Source organism: Trichechus manatus, unplaced genomic scaffold (genome assembly GCF_000243295.1).
Source record: "Trichechus manatus latirostris isolate Lorelei unplaced genomic scaffold, TriManLat1.0 scaffold00040, whole genome shotgun sequence".
NCBI classification, from domain to species: Eukaryota; Metazoa; Chordata; class Mammalia; order Sirenia; family Trichechidae; genus Trichechus; species Trichechus manatus.
In genome coordinates this window covers 3,940,788-3,962,193 of record NW_004443976.1, presented here as the reverse complement: position 1 = coordinate 3,962,193, position 21,406 = coordinate 3,940,788, and the positions used below count along the sequence as shown (strand labels likewise).

Below are 21,406 nucleotides of genomic sequence, written 5' to 3'. Positions count from 1 at the left end.
TCTACATTTTTCTCCAGCTCTGTCTGGGACCCTCTGTTGTGATCCTGGTCAGAGCAGTTAGTGGTGGTAGCTGGGCACCATCTAGTTGTACTGGATTCAGTCTAAACCTTTTCCCTCCTGATTCAATAGGTCTGGATGTGGCCTAGGCACATATAATTTGTTAAAGCTCTACAGGTGATTCTGGAAGGCAACCAAGGTTAAAACTCTTTGAGCCTTAATAAAAAATCAAAAGAAACCAGTTGCCATTGAGTCAGTTTTGACTCATGGTGACCCACATGGGTCAGAGTAGAACTGTTCTCCATAGGGTTTTCAATGACTGGTTTTTTGGAAGTAGATCACCAGGTCTTTCTTTCAAGGAGTCTCAGGGTGCACTGGAACCTTCAATCTTTCAGTTAGCAAAAGAGCAAGTTAACTTTTTGCACCCTCCAGGGACTCCATCAGCCTTAATAAAGAGGTTTTGTAAGAGAATATCTTTTACTCTTGATGTTAAAGATTACATCAGATTTTATAAAAGAATTTGGAGAATTATAAGGAGTTTGAAAATTTTAACACATTATTTAATGCTGTTTTCTCTTCATGGAGTATTCCTTCCCTTCCTTGTATGCTGGAAAAATCTACCATTCCTTCAACTGAGTACCAATTTTATATCTCTGAAGCCTTCCCTGACCCAACTACACGGAAATGTTACCTAATCTGTGTTTCTGCAGCACTTTCTGCATTACCCCTATCACAGTGCCTCAGGTAATTAACTGTTCCCTCCCAAATACCAATCGTGTAAGCTCCTACAGAATCAGGAGTGTCTCATTCTTCTCAGTATCCACTGTGCCTAGCAATGTTAACTGAGGTGAATAAAAATGGTTATCACCTCATCTTTGAAAACAGACAGAAACTGGTCTTACAGAACCCCGTTATCTTCTATTGTTTTTTTTTTAAAGCTGAGTCTTCAATGTACTTTTACTTGTGGAACCCCAACATGAAAAACAGATAAAGAGAGGGCTGAGATCACATTAATGGTTATAATTTATTAGTGCCTATATGTGCTTGGTAAGGTAGAGGGTCAGTGGAAGAGAGGAAGACCCTCGAAGAGACAGACTGACACAGTGGCTGCAACAATGGGCTCAAACATAGCAATGACTGAGGCTGGTGTAGGACCAAGCAGTGTTTCGTTCTGTTGTACACAGGGTTGCTATGAGTTGGAACTGACTCACCTGGCACCTAACAACAACAACAACAACATATGTGGTAGACACTTGGCTACCCATTTTAGAGACATTATTTATCTCAACCATCTGATAAAATACACTCTATTATGTCCACTGTACAGCTGAAGGAGTTCTGGTACAGCGTTCAGCTGCTAACCAAAAGGTTGGCAGTTCGAATTCACCAGCCTCTCCTTGGAAACCCTATGGAGCAGTTCTACTCTGTCCTATAGGGTTGCTATGTGTGGGAATCCACTGTACAGCAACCGGGTAGGGGAAAGGGAGGGTTAAGGGGTACAGCTAGAAAACTGCAGTTTATGCTATTTGCTGAAGTAAGGTCAAACGGCCAGGAGGTGGAGCCAGGACTGGAATACAAGTCTCACTTCACAGCCAGAAATCTTAAGCCCTACATGCATGGTACTACCTTCTTCTTCTCAACATATTCTGATGATTCATATCCTTGGTGCAGCTCAGGGACAAGTAGCCTCTAGTTCATCGGCCCTCCAGTTTGATAGCAAATATAGTGAAGTTATAACTGCACTGCTGATCAGACGGGGCAGTGGAAGCATCATTAGCACTATGATCACCAGTAGTTGTTGTTTAGGAGTGGACCCCCAACTCATGGAGAACCCAAACACTTGTGATCCATTGGGTTTTCATTGGCTGATTTTCGAAAGTAGATCGCCAGCCTTTCCTTCTAGTTGTCTTAGTCTGGAAGCTCCACTGAAAGCTGTTCAGCATCCCAGCAACAATCAGTCAAGCCTCCACGGACACATAAGGTGCACTGGCTGAGAATGGAACCTGGGTCTCCTGCATGGAAAGCGAAAACCCTAACACTGAACAATGAATGCTCTCTTGCCACCAAGAAGTTTTTGAATTACCCGCGAGTAGTCCGCAGCCAAGCCTGGCCCATGGCAGGAGGTCCTGGGAGAATGAGATGGGTCCAGGGGATGCACGCGATCACCCTAAGGAGCTGCCAGCCTCTACGACCAGGAGGCGCAGGCATGCCGTTCGCACGCGATTCTTCTTCAGGAGGACATTGCCACACCTTCTCTCTCTCTCTTCTCCGAAGTAGCTCAAGTCACCAACCCTTAAACCAACACTCTCCCAGCTTTCTGGTCCCAGTCACCTCCAGTCACAGATCTTTTTCCCCCAGGTCCTGCCCGCCGGAAGTGACGAAACGGAAATGTCCCTCCTCCCAGTCGCGTGGGGTCGGAAGATGGCGGCGCCCAGTAGCCGGTGAGGAGAGAGTACACCGGGATTCCAGGAGCGGTCAGATGCGTGCATTATGGCCACATCCTCGCACACTCTCTCCTCACGCCTCCTGACAGGTATTGAAGCCGTTCCGGGTACGACCTCGGGGCAATCTTCTTCTTTTTGCCACGTTTGAGGCTGTGGTTCCGGCTGGCTGCAACCTTGGGAGCCCTTGGGGAGGTCGGCTGGGCACGGGTTGGAAGCAAGTACCCTTTCGAGTAGCCCGGGGTGAAGAGGTCACTTAGCTAGGGCTCTGTTTAGCGCTGTGACCCTTGTGGTCCACACCTTCTGCTCCGCCTCCCACCCCCGGGAAGCGGCAATGCTTGGGGCTCCTTTAGATTTTCAGGTAGTGAAGGCGGAGGAGAGAGAGCAGGAGTTCTAGCTAGGGCTTCGCAAACCTCTTGGCTTGTCAGAGCCTCAGTTTTTAGGCCCTAACTTGTAATGAAAAGGGAAATGGTTTGTTCCCACTCAGAAGCCTTGTTCCCACATAAAGGGTCATGGTGATAAGGATGATAATGATGATGACTGCAGACAGCGGGCCCTAGTCCCCTCGGATTTTTGGCTTTGTAGTGTGGTCCCTTATATAACCCTCCCGCTTGAGGGGTCCTGTGACAAATATATGTTGAAGCTGGAATGTTCTTTGACTCCTGGTTCTTTGCAAAGCTGAGTTCTCATCTGTCAGATCTTAGCTCACATGTCACCTTTTCAGAGAGGCCTACTCTGACCACCCTATGTAAGGCCCCCTTCCTTCTCATGTAGCTCTGTTTCTTTCATCATGATTAGCATAGTCTAATTGTTTATTTCTATACCTGTTTATTATCTGGTCCCAACTAGAGTATAAACTTTGTGAAGGCAGGACAATATTTATCTTGTTCACCTCTGTATCCCCAGTTCCTAGAACAGTACCTGGTACATTCTTGGCTCTCAATAACTATTTGTGAATGATTGAAATTTGTCCTGATGAAATGGGAAAAAATTAAAGAGGAGGTTGGGAATTGTTTGCCTCCAGTGTTTTAGAATGATAACTAATGGCAGTATGAGGAATGTGTTGCCAGTGGTCCAGGTTGGAGACCAGATTGGAGAAGCCAAGGACTCCCTGTTGCTAAAATTCCAGAAGCTTTTTTCAGGCTTCACCTATCACAAGCTCTCTGTAGCATCTGGCAGTGCTCATCACCATGAGTCTATGAAATTCCTCCCTTCTTTCCCATAATATTCCTATTGGGTCTTTTCTGGTTCATGTGATCTCAGGGCAAATCTTTTGACTTTTCTGGAACTGAGTTTACTCATATATAAAATGATGCGATTGAGCTTGATAATCTCAAAGGTGTCTTCTAGTTCAGAAAGTGTGGAGGAGGGCGAGGAGTGGGCAAGAGTATAGATGAAGCAAGATTGACCATGGGTTGGTAATTGTTGAAGCTAGGAGATAAGTAATGGTGGCTCACTCTCTACTCTTCTACTTTTGTATATGTTTGAAATTTTCCATAGAATAAAGTTTTTTTAAAAAGGTCTGTGATTCTTTTTGAATCACCTCTTTGTTACTTCTCCCCTCCTTGACTGTGAGTGTTCGCTGATCCTGATCCTGGGCACTCATTCTCAGAGAGCTAATCCTTTCTTCTTGAATTAGCACTTAATGTGTGGAGGTCTCTCCGGTGTGCACCTCTCAGAACATCTTCTCTTCTACCTTTCAGTTCTGTATTTTCAGCTGCCTATAGGACTGGTTGGCGCCCTGGTGGCAAAGTGGCTAAGAGCTTGGCTGCTAACCAAAAGGTCAGCAGTTTGGATCCACCAGCTGCTCCTTGGAAACCCTATGGGGCAGTTCTACTCTGTGCTATAGGGTCGCTGTGAGTCAGAATTGACTTGATGGCAGCAGGTTTGGTTTTGGGGTTTATAGGACTGCTCTAAATTTCCTAGTTCTAGTAGGTGGGCTGCATATGGCCCAGATGATTAGTTGCTGGATCAGTTTCTGTGATGGTGGTATAGAAGGAATTAATAGGCACTCATCTTCCTAAAACTGTAAACAACATAATAGCAAAAAAAAAAAAAAAAATCTGATAGTAAATGGTCTATATGACTTACTTGGAAGCTCCACACAAGACTTGATGGGGAAACAACATGATGGGAGGGAGGTAGACTGAGATTATATTGAATATCTAGTAGTCATGTGTGATTTTGCTTCTAAAAGTTCAAAGTATTTAATAGGCATTAAAGAAAAATCAGAGCCTTTCACTTACTTGTCTGCTCACCTGATTTTAAAAGTCTTGCAGTCATGATCCACTGTTGATGGTGAATAGTAGATATGATCCTGTGTTCCCAGAGTTGTTGTACCTGGGTGGTGCAAACAGTTACAACGCTTGGCTGCTAATCAAAAGGTTGGTGGTTCAAGTCCTCCCACAGGTGCCTCAGAAGAAAGGCCTGGCAATCTGCTTCTGAAAAATCAGCTGTTGAGAACCTTATGGAGCACAGTGCTATTCTGACCCACATGTGGTCACCATGAGTCAGAGTTGACTCAGTGACAAATGATTTTTTTATTGTAAGCCCTGTGTAGCTACAAGTCTACATTTGTTTACATAATGTTGAAATGTCTTTCAGTTTTTAGACTCTTGATTTATAGAAATGTGACATGTTTTGACTAAATGAAGTGTTTTTGTCATTTCTAAATGTAGTTTCCTAGCTGTGTTTTCTTCTCCCTACCATTTTGTAAAATCTCAGTTTCACCCACTTAATCTTTCCCTCCCAGCCACATGCATTTCCCATTGGAACCAGATAAACTCAAAACTGGTTTTGAAAGAAAGGCTCAGAACAATAAAACTTTGATAGTTTCTATGTAACCTTTTAATATTGAAATCCTAATATCTCAACAATATTAAGATAAAGAAGAAAAAATACAAACCATCTCTCACACACACAACCTTGAATATCAGAGGACACTTGTGGCCATTTAGGATGATATACATTTCTAAAATTTCAAAGGGAATTTAAAAAGAAAAAAAAACTGCTTTACATATGATTGTAAAGAGAAAACTTATTTGCATATGTGAAAAGTAAACCTTTCAGAATTAACTGAGATTTGAAATACAATTTCAGTGAAGAAGTGTTTATCTCCAGTTTAAGATAATTATCATGTATTTCAAGGGGTGGTGATCATTTTTTCCCCACAGTCCAAGTAAACTTTCCCCAGTCTAATGTCAGTCAACAAGCATTGTTTCTTTATTATATGAAAAGTATTCTGCTACCTGTTGTAGCAAAGGTGAATAGAAGAAAGTTCCTGTTATCAGGAACTAAAAAATATGGCAGTGGAAACAATTTGCATTGAGAAGTACCAGAAAAATGGCACAGTGTGATATAGAGTATTTGAAAGAGCCTTTGGAAATTAGACAGAGAGTAGGGGCGAGACATTGCCAGCAAGGAAACAACATGAGTAAAAGTCAACAAAAGTATGTAATTGTATGGTGTGCTTAGTGGAGTGTGATGAGATATCACTGTGGTGAGTTTTGTGTACGAAAGGATTGGCTTTATGGAACTAGGTTTGAGAGGAAAGGATGTTAGTGAAGACAGAATGACTGGCTTGAATAATGCTATTACCATAGTCCAACTGTAAGATGATAAGGGTCTGTATCAGTAGGAATGGAAAGAAGTGGACAGATTAGACCAAGATTTTGAAGTTGACGAGACTTCGTGGTTTGTTAGGTGATGCAGAAGGAAGAGTTAAAGATGTTCCTAAACTCTTAAATAGGTAATAGTTTCATCTGTAGTAGGGAACTGAGATAAGAGTGAAAAGTATACTTAAAAACATATTGCAGCAGCATTATTCACAGTAGCCAGAAGATTGCAAACTACCCCAGTGTCCATAAGCAGAGGAATGAATAAATAAAATGTGTTATATCAATACAATGGAATATTACTCAGCCAAAAAGAGAAATGAAGACCTGATACATGCTATGACATGAATGGACCTTGAAAACATGCTGAGTGAAATAAGTCAGTCACAAAAGGACAAATATTGTATGATCCCATTTACATGAAATGTCTAGAATAGGCAAATGCATAGAGACCAGAGTTCATTAGTGGTTATCGGGGACGGGAGCCGGGGGAGGAGGGGAGTCATTGCTTAGGGGACACGGAGTTTCTATTACGGGTGATGGAAGAATATGGAAATGGATAGTGATTATGGTTGTACAACATGATGGACATGATTAATGTCACAGAATTGTGCAAATAAAAATGTTGAAATGGCAAACGTTTGGTCATATATATTTTTACTACAATTAAAAAATTTAAAAAAAGGCATATTACAACTCATCCATGTGATATGAAGAATGCAGTTGGAAATAGGTACATGATGCTCTAGAAATGGGTTGAAAATTAGAAATTACCCTATAATTGCATTTGCGGTATGTAGTGTTCAAAACAGTGGGGATACAACTGCCTTAAAGTGGTGGAGAGCAAGGGAGATAGAATAGGAAACTGACAAGTGATGGTACTGGAGGCAGAGGAACCGGGAAGCGTTAGTGTCACGGAAGCCATGGGAGGAGAGACATTTAAAAGAAAGGGAATCTGTAGTGTCATACTGTCGAGGGGTTGAATTGGAACAAGGCTTGAGATGGGAGCATTGGATTTATTGATATTTGAGAGAAGGTTTAGTAGAATGAATAAAAGCCAAATCTGAATATAATAAAACTAGCTTCCTCCTAACTAGATTGATAGAGTCATACTTTATTGAGAATTATTTCCTCTCCCTTTTAATTGTCTTTCACTACATGGCCAAAATATTAAGTTGAAATGTATCTTTCAATTTACTGCTTTTTATCGAGAAAAATTGTGCTTTTCATTTTTAATTCTTTTAAGTGACTGAACTGATTCTACTTTTTCTTTTTAAAAAGACCTCTATTACAGTGTGATCATTTCGGCATTCAATATAATAAAGGCGTAATGGTCCTGAAACGAAAATTTTCCCTATCTCTGTTGAAGAATTAAATTGACTGAAACAATATGTGGGCTGATAAATTGCATTTATTCACAAATCTCATCTAGATCATTTCAAAGTTCTGATCAGTCACACAGGGCAATGCTTAATGTGATGCTGGCTTTGCTTCTTGGTAGGGGCGGTCATCATTTGGTGAGAAAGAGTAATCATTTTAACATTTTTATCCCTTTTCTCTGTTTTGTAGGTTGGGTAGGAGGATGTGTCTGGTATCTGGAAAGAAGAGCTGGGCAGGAATCCCCTCAGAAGTTTATGCGCCTTTTCAGGACTGTCAATAAGCAGTGGATTACATTTCAGCACTTTAACTTCCTCAAGCGCATGGTATATTTAGAAGACCACCCTTATTCTGCCTGTCTCTGTCTGCCTTTACTTTCTCTCGTGTGAGGGAATTTCAGAAATTGCGATTGCAAGAAAAGTTTTAAGAAGGACTCTTTGAAAAGGACTTTTATTTAGTGTCCTCTTAAGTTTACGGAGCCCTGGCGGTGCAGTGGTTAAGAGCTCGGCTGCTTACCACAAGGTCAGCAGTTCGAATCCACCAAGTGTTCCTTGGAAACCATATGGGGCAGCTCTACTCTGTCCTATAGGGTTGCTATGAGTTGGAATTGACTCGACAGCAATGGGTTTGGTTTGTTTGTTTTTTTTACGTTTATCCAAGACTTTCATCTCTTATTTTAATTATTATTAACTGAAATCAAAATAATTCTGGCATTTGAGGTTCAAAGCATGGTCCTGAACGTATTGATTAGGTTTGGAGAAAGATTGAAAACTTCCGGCATATTCTAGCTAGGCTAAAGTTGGGAAAAGCTGAACTATTAGGCTACAACTTTGTCAATTATTTCAAGTTCTGTGAGTACATCAGTAATACAGAAGTCATAGCTTTGACAGTGTGGCCCTATGATATTCTTACATCAGCAATATATTTAAAAAGTTTTTTAATATATGTACTTTTGAGTAGGCACAAAGACATTTAGTTTTTGTAATTTGCTAGGCATTTTACAGTGGGCATTGGTAATGCATCTCAGTACTCGTGTGGGCCCTTATCTAGGTTGATTCCATGACACCGTGAGGACCAGTGAGGACACTTCCCACCTTCTCAAAGAACAGGGATCATACACTGGAGAATAATAGCTAAAAACTCATAACATGAAAGAAAAGTAAATTCATAATTGCAAGTCCTATTTAACTTTTCTCTCATTTCTTTCTTTTTAATTTAAAATGTCCTATCTTAAGTCATTTTTTGATAAGAGTTTTAAATTTCCAGATATGTTCAGTCTTTTTAAGTTGGGGGCCAAACGCAAATATGTGTATTACTTTTTTCATGTAAACAAGACTCTGAATTTATTTTTTATTTATTTATGACTGTGTAGTTATTATCTAAGACTAGTATATACTATTTCAAGCCTTTGTGATGTATAAAAAAGTCACTTAACTAGTTATCAGGACAGGCAGGTCCTAGTCCCAGGCCACCCATAACTGGTTGTTGATCATGTCAGTTAATTTCTGGGCCTTGGTTTCCTCAGTTAGAGAGATACTAATAATGATACATCTTCTTTAACAACTGGTGAGAAGATTAAATGAGATATGTATTGTATAAATTATAAAGTGCTTTTTAAAACTGAATGAAGTACCTCCCTACTAATGTTAGTAGTAGTTACTCAGTTTTGCCAGTAAGTGGTAGACACTGTCTGACTCTAACACCTGCCTTCTTCTACATACCCCACTGCTGTGAAGTCAGTGGGCTCTGGATTATAGAAAACGTTTTCATTGTGTTTGGAGTATTACACCTTCAGTTTATGGTGTAGTGTTGGGGGAATTCTTTCAAGGAACTTAAATTCTTAAGATTTTTTAAAACAGAATTCAAAAACCACTGCTGAGGCATTAAGTGCATATCTATAGAGATTTTGGTATAATGAGCACTCCATACATAGTGCTGAATTAACTAACGTTAAAGTTATAGGAAAATCTTTCAAGTCCCATAAAAACTGAACTGATAGGAGGGGTTAGTAAACAAAACCATTTAAGAGCATTTGGGCCATGGTTTTAGATTAACATATACTTTCTTATTTAGTATGTCACACAACTGCACAGAAGCCTCAGCCAGCAAGTAAAACCTAAGCCAGAACCAACGGCATCTTCTGTCCTTGAAAAAACATCTTCAGGTCAAGCCAAAGCAGAAATATATGAGATGAGATCTCTTTCACCGCCCAGCCTATCTTCATCCAGAAAGCCAAATGAAAAGGAGTTGATAGAATTAGACTCTGCCTCAATAATTGAAGGTTCGGTAGAAGTGGGAAAAGAGACACAAGATGAAAAACAATGGAAAGAGATGAAGCTGCATCTGGATGATTTGCCAGGAATTTTGGCTCGACTATCCAAAATCAAACTCACAGGTACTTTCCTTCTAGTATAGGTAGATGATTATTTGAAACTTTATTTTTAGTTAAATCAAAAGCTATTTTTACTTACTGATCCAAAAGCGGTATTTTGAAACTGCAGACCCTCTTGGTATTTTTCCTCTCATAGATTTAGATTTGAAATAAAGGTTTATAAATTCTATTTATACAGAATGTAAATATTATTACACTATAACTAAAGTCTTGTTTTATTTGTAATTAAAGTAGAATGTTAATCCTGCTTATTTCTTTGTCTTTTGTATTTTTAGACCTACTATAGTTTAAAGATGGCAATAAGATACTGAGTTCTCTATGTCTGAGTTCTGAAAACTGGATGGACTACACTGCTGTGCTTGGTGTGCCAGTGAGCCAGCAGTGACCACTGGTACTCCCAGTTCACTCTTCTTGCTTCTTATAGGGCTCCTGGGTGGTATTTGGGAATATTTAGAGTGCTTCCCTGAAAGGAGGTTTGGAACCAGATTTTTTTGCCTAATTCTAGCAAACTACACCAAATTCTATTGTGTGCTACTATGTCATTTGTTTGTCACAATCACCCAATGAGTCAGACAACGTATTATTACTATCCCATCTTATAGCTAAACTTAGAAATAGCTTATTCTGGGCTAACACTGTCTAGAAGGTGTATTCTGGGCCATTCTGCAAACCGAGGAAGACTTGGCCTCTCCTTTCCTTCTGGGATGACAATAAGGAGAAGGAACGTAATGGGTGAATGATAAAGTTAAACCAGGTACTCTTTGAGAAAGGAAAGTGGTGAATAATAGTACTGAGTCAGACTGAGGAAATGAAGAGATGAGGCAGAGAGACTTTTGAGAGTAGAGAAAGATAGGAGAAAGAGTGGTTTTGTTTGTTTGTTTTTAAAGAGAGTTGAACCTGAAATCCAGAGTAAAAAGAGGTAAACCAGGCTATTTCTTTTCTCGTTGACCAAGCTCACTTAAAGAAAACCTTTTTCTGGGAATGATGCATAGACTTAGGGAATTTGACAAGAGAGCTGAAGAATCTCAGTAAGACATATATAGTGTAATTCTAAAACAGTGAGACTAATTCCAGGTGGAATATTTAAAAACTAGTCTTCAGTGTTTATGATAGTTGAAAAGGAATCATCACATTTCTGTTATCTTTTCTCATACACAAGTGGTGTGATTGTCGTGGTGTTGATATATTAAGAATGGCTATAGATAAGATAAAATAAAAAGCTCTGGTGGTGCAGTGGTTAAGCACTCAGCTGCTAACTGAAAGATCACAGTTCAAACCTACCAGCTGCTCCACAGGAGAAAGATGTGGCAGTCTGCTTCTGTAAAGATCTACAGCGTTGGAAACCCTATGGGGCAGCTCTACGCTGTCTTGTAGGGTTGCTATGAATTGGAATTGAGTTGATGGCAATGGGTTTGGTTTTAGTTTGGTATAGATAAGATAGAATCCCTGGGTGAAGCAAACAGTTAATGCACTCACTGTTAACTGAAAGGTTGGAAGTTCAAGTCCACCCAGAGGCATCTTGGAAGAAAGACCTGGTAGTCTCCTTGTGAAGAATCAGTCATTGAAAACCCTATGGAGGACAGTTCTACTCTGACAACATGGGATCGCTATAGTCAGAATTGACTATATGGCAACTGTTTTTTTGTTTTTGTTTTTCACAGATAAGATATGGTCATACAATTGTCACCCCAAAAATGAGACCTGTCACTCTGTAGTCATAAGAAGTGACCTATTTCAATAGCAGGAGCCTGTTTTTTGTGTGTGCACCCATCATTCAACATGTCCACGTTAGTATCCCTACTTTATTCTTCAGATTAATTTTACTTTCTTAATCATCCCATTTCTGTCAGTTAAACCAGCATTCTTCTAGTCCCCCAGTTGAGAAACCTTAGGATCATTCTTCTGTGTGTCTGTGTGTGTGTCTGTGTGTGTGTGTGTGTGTGTGTGTGTGTGTGTGTGTGTGTACGTACGTACAACCATCACCACTATTTATTTTCAGAGCTTTTCATCTACCTAAACAGAAATTCTGTACCAATTGAACAATAATTACCCATCTCCTCCTCCCCACACTACTGGTACTTATTAATCTACTTTTGTTTCTATACATTTACCTATTCTAGATATTTCATATAAGTGGGATCATACAATATTAGTCCTCTCGTATATATGACTTATTTCCCGTAACATAATGTTTCCAAGATTCCTCTATGTTGTAGCGTGTATTAGAACTTCATTCCTCTTTATGGTTGAATAGTAGTCCATTGTATGAATATACCACGTTTTGTTTATCCTGTCATCTGCTGATGGACATTTAGGTTGTTTCTACCATCTGGCTATTGTGAATCGTGCTGCATTGAACACTGGTGTGCAAGTATCTGTTTGAGTCCCTGTTTTCAAGTTTTTTGGGTATATACCTAGGAGTGCAATTGCTGGGTCATTTTGTCGTTCTGTGGTATCTTGCATGTTGCTGTGATGCAGGAACCTTTGCCACCAGTATTTAAAATGCCAGCAGGGTCACCCATGGTGGACAGGTTTCAGTGGAGCTTCCAGACTGAGACAGACTAGGAAGAAGGATGTGGTGGTATCCTTTTGAAAAAACTGGCCAGTGAAAATCTTATGAATAGCAGTGGAACATTGTCTATGTAGTGCCAGAAGATGAGCCCCTCAGGTTGGAAGGCACTCAAAATATGACTGGGGAGGAGCTGCCTCCTCAAAATAGAGTTGACCTTAATGACCTGGATGGAATAAAGCTTTCGGTACCTTCATTTGCGTGACACAGAATAGGAAGAAACAGCTCCAAGCATCCATAAATAATCGGAGGGTGGAATGTATGAAGTGTGAATCTAGGAAAATTGGAAGTCTTTAAACATGAAATGGAATGCATAAAGATCAATATCCTAGGCATTAGTGAGCTGAAATGGACTGGTATTGGCCATTTTGAAATCAGACAGTCATATGCTCTACTATGCAGGGAATGACAACTTGAAGAGGAATGACATCACAATCATTGTCAAAAAGAACATTTCAAGATCTATCCTGAAGTACAACACTGTCAGTGATAGGATAATATCCATATGCCTGCAAGGAAGACCAGTTAATACGACTATTATTCAAATTTACACACCAACTACTAATGCCAAAAACGAGGAAATTGAAGATTTTTACCCACTTCTGCAGTCTGAAATTGATTAAACATGCAGTCAAGATGCATTGATATTTACTGGTGATTGCAGTGCAAAAGTTGGAAACAAAGTAGAGGGATCAGTAGTTGGAAAATATGACTTTGGTAATAGAAAAGACACTGGAGATCACATAATAGAATTTTGCAAGACCAGTGACTTGTTTATTGCAAATATCTTTCTTCAACAACATAAACAGTGACTATACACATGGACCTCACCAGATGGAAAACACAAGAATCAAATCGACTACATAGAGACTACATCTGCAGAAGCTCAATATCATCAGTCACAACAAGGCCAGGCACTGACTACGAAACAGACCATCAGTTGCTCATAGGCAAGCTGAAGTTGAAGAAAATCAAAACAGGTCCAGGAGAAACAAAATACGACCTTCAGTATATCCCAACTGAATTTAGAGACCATCTCAAGAAGAGATTTGACGCATTGAATGCTAATGACCGAAGACCAGAAGAATTGTGGGATGACATCAGGTTCATCATACATGGAAAAAGCAAAAGGTCATTAAAAAGATGGGAAAGAAAGAAAAGACCAAAATGGATGTCAGAAGAGACTCTGAAACTTGCTCTTAAATGTAGAGTAGCTAAAGCGAACAGAAGAAATAGTGAATTCAAAGAGCTGTACAAAATTTTCAAAGAGTGACTCTAGAAGAAAAAGTATTGTAATGAAATATGCAAAGACCTGGAGTTAGAAAACCGAAAGGGAAGAACACTCTTGGTATTTCTCAAGCTGAAAGAACTGAAGAAAAAATTCAAGGCTCGAGTTGCAATACTGAAGAATTCTATGGGCAAAATATTGAATGACCCAGGAAGTATCATAAGAAGATAGAAGGAATACCCAGAGTCATTGTACCAAAAAGGATCGGTAGACGTTCAGCCATTTCAGGAGGCAGCATATAATCAAGAACTGATGGTACTGAAGGGAGTAGTCCAAGCTGCACTGAAGGCATGGCTCCAGGAATCGATGGAATACCAACTGAGATGTTTTAACAAACAGATGTAGCACTGGAGGTGCTCACTCGTCTATGCAAAGAAATTTGAAAAGAGCTACCTGGCCAACCAACTGGAAGAGATCTATATTTGTGCCCATTCCAAAGAAAGATGATCAAACAATGCGGAAATTATTGAACAATGTCATTAATATCACACAAAAGTAATAATTTGCTGAAGATAATTCATAAACATTTGCAGCAGTACATTGACAGGGAACTGACAGAAATTCAAGCCAGATTCAGGAGAGGACATGGAAGGAGGGACCTCATTGTTAATGTTAGATGGATCTTGGCTGAAAGCAGAGAATACCAGAAAGATGTTTACCTGTGTTTTATTGACTATGCAGAGGCATTCGACTGTGTGGGTCATAGCCGATTATGGATAACATTGTGAAGAGTGGGAATTCTGGAACACTTAATTGTGCTCATACTGAATGAGTACATAGAACAAGAGACAGTTGTTCGAACAGAACAAGGGGATACTGCGTGGTTTAAAATCAGGAAAAATGTGCATCAGGGTTGTATGCTTTCACCATACTTATTCAAGCTGTATGCTGAGCAAATAGTCTGAGAAGCTGGACTATAGGAAGAAGAACATGGCATCAGAATTGGTGGAAAACTCACTAACAACCTGTAATACGCAGATGACACAACCTTGCTTGCTGAAAGTGAAGAGTACTTGAAGCACTTACTGATAAAGAGCAAAGACTGCAGGCCTTCAGTATGGATTACACCTCAACATAAAGCAAATAAAAATCTTCACAACTGGACCAGTAAGACAAATCATGATAAATGGAGAAAAGATTGAAGTTGTCAATGATTTCATTTTACTTGGATCCCCAATCATCGCCCATGAAAGCAGCAGTCAAGAAATCAAAAGATGTATTGCATTGGTCAAATCTGCTCAAAGAACCTCTTTAAAGTGTTAAAAAGCAAAGTTATCACTTTGAGGACTAAGGTGCACCTGACACAAGCCATGGTATTTTCAATCACCTCATATGTGTGTGAAAGCTGGATAATGAATAAGGAAGACCAAAGAAGAATTGATGCATTTGAATTATGGTTTTGGTGAAGAATACTGAATATACCATGGACTGCCAGAAGAATGCACAAATCTGTCTTAGAAGAAGTACAGCCAGAAGGCTCCTTGGAAGCGAAAATGGTGAGACTTCATCTCATGTAGTCTGGTTGTGTTATCATGAAGGATCAGGCCCTGGAGAACGACATCATGCTGATAAAGTAGAGGGTCGTAAAGTAGAAGGTCAGTGAAAAGGAGGAAGACCCTAAATGAGATAGATTAACACAATGGCTGCAACAGTGGACTCAAACATAGTAACAATTGTGAGGATGGCCTAGGACTGGGCAGTGTTTCGTTCTGTTGTACATAGGGTTTCTGTGAGTCACAACCGGCTTGATGGCACCTAACAACAACAATGTGTCTGTCCTTATACCATTATCACATTGTTTTGATTACTGTAGATTTGTAGTACGTATTAAAATCAGGAAGTGTGAGTCTTCCTACTTTGTTTTCCTTTTACAATCTTGCTTTGGCTGTGTGGAACAATTTGCAATTCCATGTGAATTTGAGGATCAGGTTTACCATTTCTACAAAAAGGCTCTTGGAATTTTGATAGGAATTCTGTGGAATCTTTACATCGCTTTACATAGAATTGACATCTTAAGAATGTTAGGTCTTCCAATCCATGAACATGGGATGACTTTCCATTTATTTAAACTTCTTTAATTTCTTTCAGCAATGTTTTATAGTTGTCATTGTGCAAGTCTTTCATCTACTTGGCAAATTTATACCTGGGCATTTTATTCCTTTAGATGCTGTTGTAAATGGAATTGTTTTCTTAATTTTCTTTTCAGATTGGTCATTGCTGGTGCGTAGGAACACAACTGATATTTGTGTGCTTATCTTGTACCTTGACACTTTGCTGAATTCATTTATTAGCTCTAGTAACTTTCTGGTGGATTATTTGGGTTTTTCTATACATTGGATCATGTCCTCTGTGAACAGAGATACTTTTACTTCTTCCTTCCTGATTTAGATACCTTTTATTTCTTTTTCTTGCCTTGTTGCTTTGACTAGAACTGCCTGTACAGTGTTGAATAGCAGTGGTGAAAGTGAGTATTCTTGTTCCTGATCTTAAGGGGAAAGCTTTCAGTCTTTCACCAATTAAGTATGATGTTAGCTGTGAAGTTTTTATAGAGACCCTTTATTATGTTTAGGAATCTCCCTTCTATTCCTAGTTTATTGAGTGTTCTTATCATGAAAAGGCATTGAATTTGTCAAATCCCTTTTCTGCATCAAGTGAGGTGATCATGTGTTTTTTGTTTTTTGTTTTTTTTAATCATTTGTTCTATTAGTGGTATGTATTACATTGATTTTCTTATGTTGGATCACTCTTGCATTACCGGTCATGGTGTATAATCCTTTTGGTCCTGGTATATAATTCTTTTATTATGCTTCTGGATTCGTATTTTGTTGAGGATTTTTTGCATCTATATAAGGAATCTTGGTCTGTAATTTTCTTTTTTTGTAGTGTAGTTATCTGGCTTTGGTATTAGGGTTATGCTGACCTCATAGAATGAATTAGGAAGTGTTCCCTTCTCCTGTTTTTTGATGCATTTAAGAAGGATTGCTGTTAATGTCTCCTTAAACGTTTGGTGGAATTCACCAGTGAAACCATCCAGCCCTGGATTTTTCTTTATTGTGAAGTTTTTGATTAATGATTAAATAATATAGATCTGTTGAGATTTTCTATTTCTTCCTGAGAAATAGAAAAGTTTAAGTAGTTTGTGTGTTTCTAGAAATTTGTCCATTTTCATGTAGGTTATCTAATTTGTAGGTGTTCAATTGTTCATAGTATTCTCTTATATTCCTTTTTATTTCTGTTTGATCAGTAGTAATGTCCCCTCATTCATTTCTGATTTTAGTTATTTGTGTCTTCTCATTTTTTTTCTTTTGTCAGTCTAGCTAAAGGGTTGTCAATTTTATTGAACTTTTCAATGAACCAACTTTTAGTTTCATTGACTCTTTCTATTGTTTTTCTATTCTGTATTTCATTTATTTCCACTCTAATCTTTATTATTTCCTTCCTTTTTGTAGCTTTGGGCTTAGTTTGCTCTTCATTTTCTAATTCCTCAAGGTGTAAAGTTAGGTTATTAAAATTTGAGATCTTTATTCCTTTTTAATGTAGCTTTTTACCACTATAAAATTTCCTCTGAGCACTTCTTATGCTACATCCCATAAGTTTTGATACATTGTACTTTTATTGTTATTTTCTAAATATTTTCTAATTTCCCTTTGATCCATTGTTTATTCAATAGTGTGTTGTTTAATTTCAATGTATTTGTGACATTTCCAGTTTTCCTTCTGTTATGGATTACTAGTTTCACTCTGTTGTGGTCAGAGAAGATACTTTGTAAAATTTATTGAGATTTGTGACCAAGCATATGATCTTCTCTGCAGAATGATGCACATGCACTGGAGAAGACTATATATTGTTCTGTTATTGGACAAAGTGTGTGTCTGTTAGGTCTAGTTGGTTTATAGTATTAAATCCTTTATTTTCTTATCCATCTTTTGTCTATATGTCTTATCCATTATTGAAAGTGGTATATTGAAGTCTCCAAATATTATTTTAGGACTGTCTATTTCTCTCTTCAATTCTGTCAATGTTTGCTTCATATATTTTGGGACTGTGTTGTTAGATGCATGTATGTTTACAATTGTTATAGCATCTGGATACATTGACCTTTTTATCATTATATAATGCCCGTCTTTGTTTCTTTTGGGGCCCTGGTGGTTTAGTGGTTAAAGAGCTCAGCGGCTAACCAAAAAGTCATCAGTTCAAATCCACCAGACGCTCCTTGGAAACCCTGTGGGGCAGTTCTGCTCTGTCTTATAGAGTCTGTATGAGTCGGAATGGACTCGACGATAATGAGGTTTTGTCTCTTTTAACAGTTTTTGCCTTAAAGTCTATTTTGTTTGATATTAGTATACCCAAAGCAGCTCTCTTTTGATTACTATTTGCATGGAATATGTTTATCCGTCTTTTCACTTTCAATATATTTGTGTCTTTGGATCTAAAGTGAGTCTCTTGTAGGCAGTATATACTTGGATCACATTTTTGTATCCATCCTACCAATCTCTGCCTTTTGTTTGGGGAGTTTAATCTATTTACATTTAAAGTAATTACTAATAAGGAAGGACTTATGCCATTTTGCTTTTTGTTTTCTGTCTATCTTATGCCTTTATTGTCCATTTCCTCCAGGATTGCCTTCTGTTTTTTCCTAATCTTGATTTTTTTTTTTTTTTTTTTTTTTTTTAGTGAACCATTTTGGTTGCCTTCTCATTTCCTTTTATGTATATTTCTAAAGATACTTTCTTTGTGGTTACCATGGGGATTACATTTGACATCTTAAATTTATAACACTCTAGTTTGTATTGATACCAACTTAACTTCAATAGCATACAAAAACTCTGTTCCTGTTCAGTTTTGTCCCCCACCTTCTTTATGTTGTTGTCACAAATTATATCTTTACACATTATATACCCAATAATATAAGTGTATGATTATTTTTCATGCTTTTGTCTTTTAAATCATGTAGCCTGTATCAAATAGAGTTACAAATCAAAATACAATAAAACTGCTCTTTATATTTGCCCATGACATATTACCTTTACTGGAGATCTTTATTTCTTTATACAGCTTCAAGTTACTGTCTAATGTCCTTTCATTTCAACCTTAAGGACTCCCTTTAGCATTTCTTCTAGGATAAGTCTAGTGGTAATAAACTCCCTCAGCTTTTATTTGTCTGGAAATGTCTTAATTTCACCTTCATTTTTGAAGGACAATTTTGCCAAACATAGATGTATGCCCGCCTCCCTGTGCAACCCGAGCCAATCTGGGCAGAAGGGCTGCGGTTCCCACCCGGTCAGGTCAGGCAACTCCTTGCTGCTTCCGAACCATCTGTCTCTCCCCTGCCACTCAGTCTGATTCCTCAACTTTGGCTTTTTCAGGACTCCTAGATATTCATATGCAATCAAATCACTTGTTTTTTCAGGTCTTTGTTGTAAGAGGGACATAGGAAGCCATCTGACTACTCTGCCATCTCGGCTCCACCTCCTAGATAGTTAAACACTTGATAGTTTAATTTGTGTTATATTTTACCTAAGATTTTGAGAACAGAAGCCTTGCCATATACTTGTTGAGTACTTCTAGCTATCTTGGTACAATGCTTCTCACTTGGTAGGCACTTGCTTTTAAGAGGGAAATTGACAAACTAAAGTCTTCCAGAGGAGGCAGCCACAAGGAAGAGGGGATATGAAAACCCTAGCACTTGGGGAGTGGATTGTTTTGCTTGGAAAGGGAAGGGAGAAGGGAGAAAGATGGTGAGAGAGAGGACAATGAACAAATGATAGGCATCTTCAGTTATTTGTAGCCCAGTTCACTTAAAGGTACAATTCATACAGTTAAATTTATAGTCTAGAAGGCAGAACTTAGGAGATTGCATGTGCTAACAGGGGGGCAGAGCCCTTCAGTCTGAAGAAGAGTTCTTAGGAGAACTAGCCTGAAGTGAGATGGCTGCCTTGTAAGATAATGGCCTTTGTCATTGGAATCATCCAAGTGAAAACAGATCACTTTTAAAAGTTGAAGAAAGTGTTCCTGCATTGTATAGTGGGTGAAACTGACTAGTACTAAGTCCCCTTGGAATACTAAGAGGCAGTATTTATTGGTTCTCTATCAGAATTAATGCACTTGAATTTTGGTGTTGGGGAAGAATATTAAATTTACTGTGAATGCCAAAAGGACAAATAAATCAGTCTTAGAAGAAATACAACCAGAATTGTATCTTTAGAAACAAGCATGGTTAGACTCACTTCAGCTTACTTACTTTGGGCATGTCATTAAGAAAGACCAATCGCTAGAAAAGGACATCATGTTTGCTAAAGTGGAGGATCAGCGAAAATGAGAAATCCTCAGTGAGATGGACTGACACAGTGGCCACAACGATGGACTCAAACATACCAATGACCATGAAGACGGCACAGGACCTGGTAATGTTCCGTTCCATTATACATAAGATTGCCATGAGTTGGAGCCAACTAACTAACTAACCATGTACCCCATTGTGCTAGGTTCTCACAATACAGATAACTCCCATATGGTTTCTGTTATCAAGAGGAAGTTGATAGTCTCATAGGGAGATATTATATACACACACGCATAAAAATAAAATGGTTGTGGTCAGATACATCTGTATTTCAAACCCAAAATTCTTTCTTAATATCTATGTGATCTTGGGCAATTTGCTTAACCTTAGAGTGCCTTAGTATCTTCACCTGTAAAATAAAGGTAATTAATAATTTCATGGCTTCATTGTGAGAATTACATGAGATGATACATGCGAAATACCTGTGTGCCTAATGTTATAGGTACTTTATATATTTTAGCTATTATTAATGCTATTATTATTACTCTATCTGTCACTAGGGAAATAAATGTTTATAGGTGCTATCTATAATAGATGTGTGCCTAAGGTAGAATGAGGACCCAAAGAAGGGAGTTTTGCTTCTGCCTGTGGAGGAGGTTGAGGTGGATGGGTATTTATTAGGCAGAGAAGGCAAGGAGAGGAATTGTAAGCAGAGGGAGAAGCCTTAGCAAAGGTAAAGAAGCATGATACATCCTAGCATGTTCAGGAAACTGCAGGTAATACTGTGTCTCGAATGTGATGTCAGAACGGTGCTTGCTGAGGTTAAAGAGTTAGGCAGGGGCCGTATTGTCGTATTGGCATGTATATCTTGCTAAAGAGTTTTGGCCATTATACCATAGCAGTGGAAAGTCCTGGAAGGTTCTTTGGAGGAACATGATCATTTTCGTGTTTTGTCCTATTTCTCTGTTAGTATCTTTAAATTACTGTTAATAATAGGCTTATTATAAAAATAAAAATTTTCAAATACAGAAGCGTACATCTTAAACTGTAACAGTATCCTTTTCCTCCATTCTAGATAAAACCCCTGCTTCAAATGTAGCCTTCTAGATATATACGAATATGCAAACATAGTTAAAGATACAGATATGGTTATTCGCTTTCTTTATTGGAAATAGGATCATACTCTATATATGATTCTGCAACTTGCCATTTTCTCCTAACAGTGACAGTATTCACCTCACTGCATACTATTCTGTTATATGGATTTGTCATCATTTATTTAACTAATCCAGTGAAGTGTTTCCAGTTTTTTGCTATAGAACAATTCCGTATATGTAAGTCTTTACTGTAGGATCAGTGTTTTAGAAATGTAATTGCTAATGTTAAACATTTTAATTTTTTTTTTTTTTTTATATATCTTATTGTACTTCAGGTGAAGGCTCACAGAA

General features: G+C 38.5%; 1 protein-coding gene across 1 annotated transcript in view; it reads left to right on the top strand.

Moving 5' to 3' along the window:
* Nucleotides 1–2,391: 2,391 nt before the first annotated feature.
* Nucleotides 2,392–21,406, top strand: part of LOC101348940 (protoheme IX farnesyltransferase, mitochondrial) — a 205,594-nt gene continuing 186,579 nt past the window's right edge. Inside the window, exons 1-3 of the mRNA XM_004376188.3 lie at nt 2,392–2,530; nt 7,622–7,755; nt 9,503–9,824. Coding sequence (XP_004376245.1) covers nt 2,488–2,530; nt 7,622–7,755; nt 9,503–9,824 — 499 coding nt within the window. The 5' untranslated portion in view covers nt 2,392–2,487. The remainder of the gene's footprint in view (nt 2,531–7,621; nt 7,756–9,502; nt 9,825–21,406) is intronic.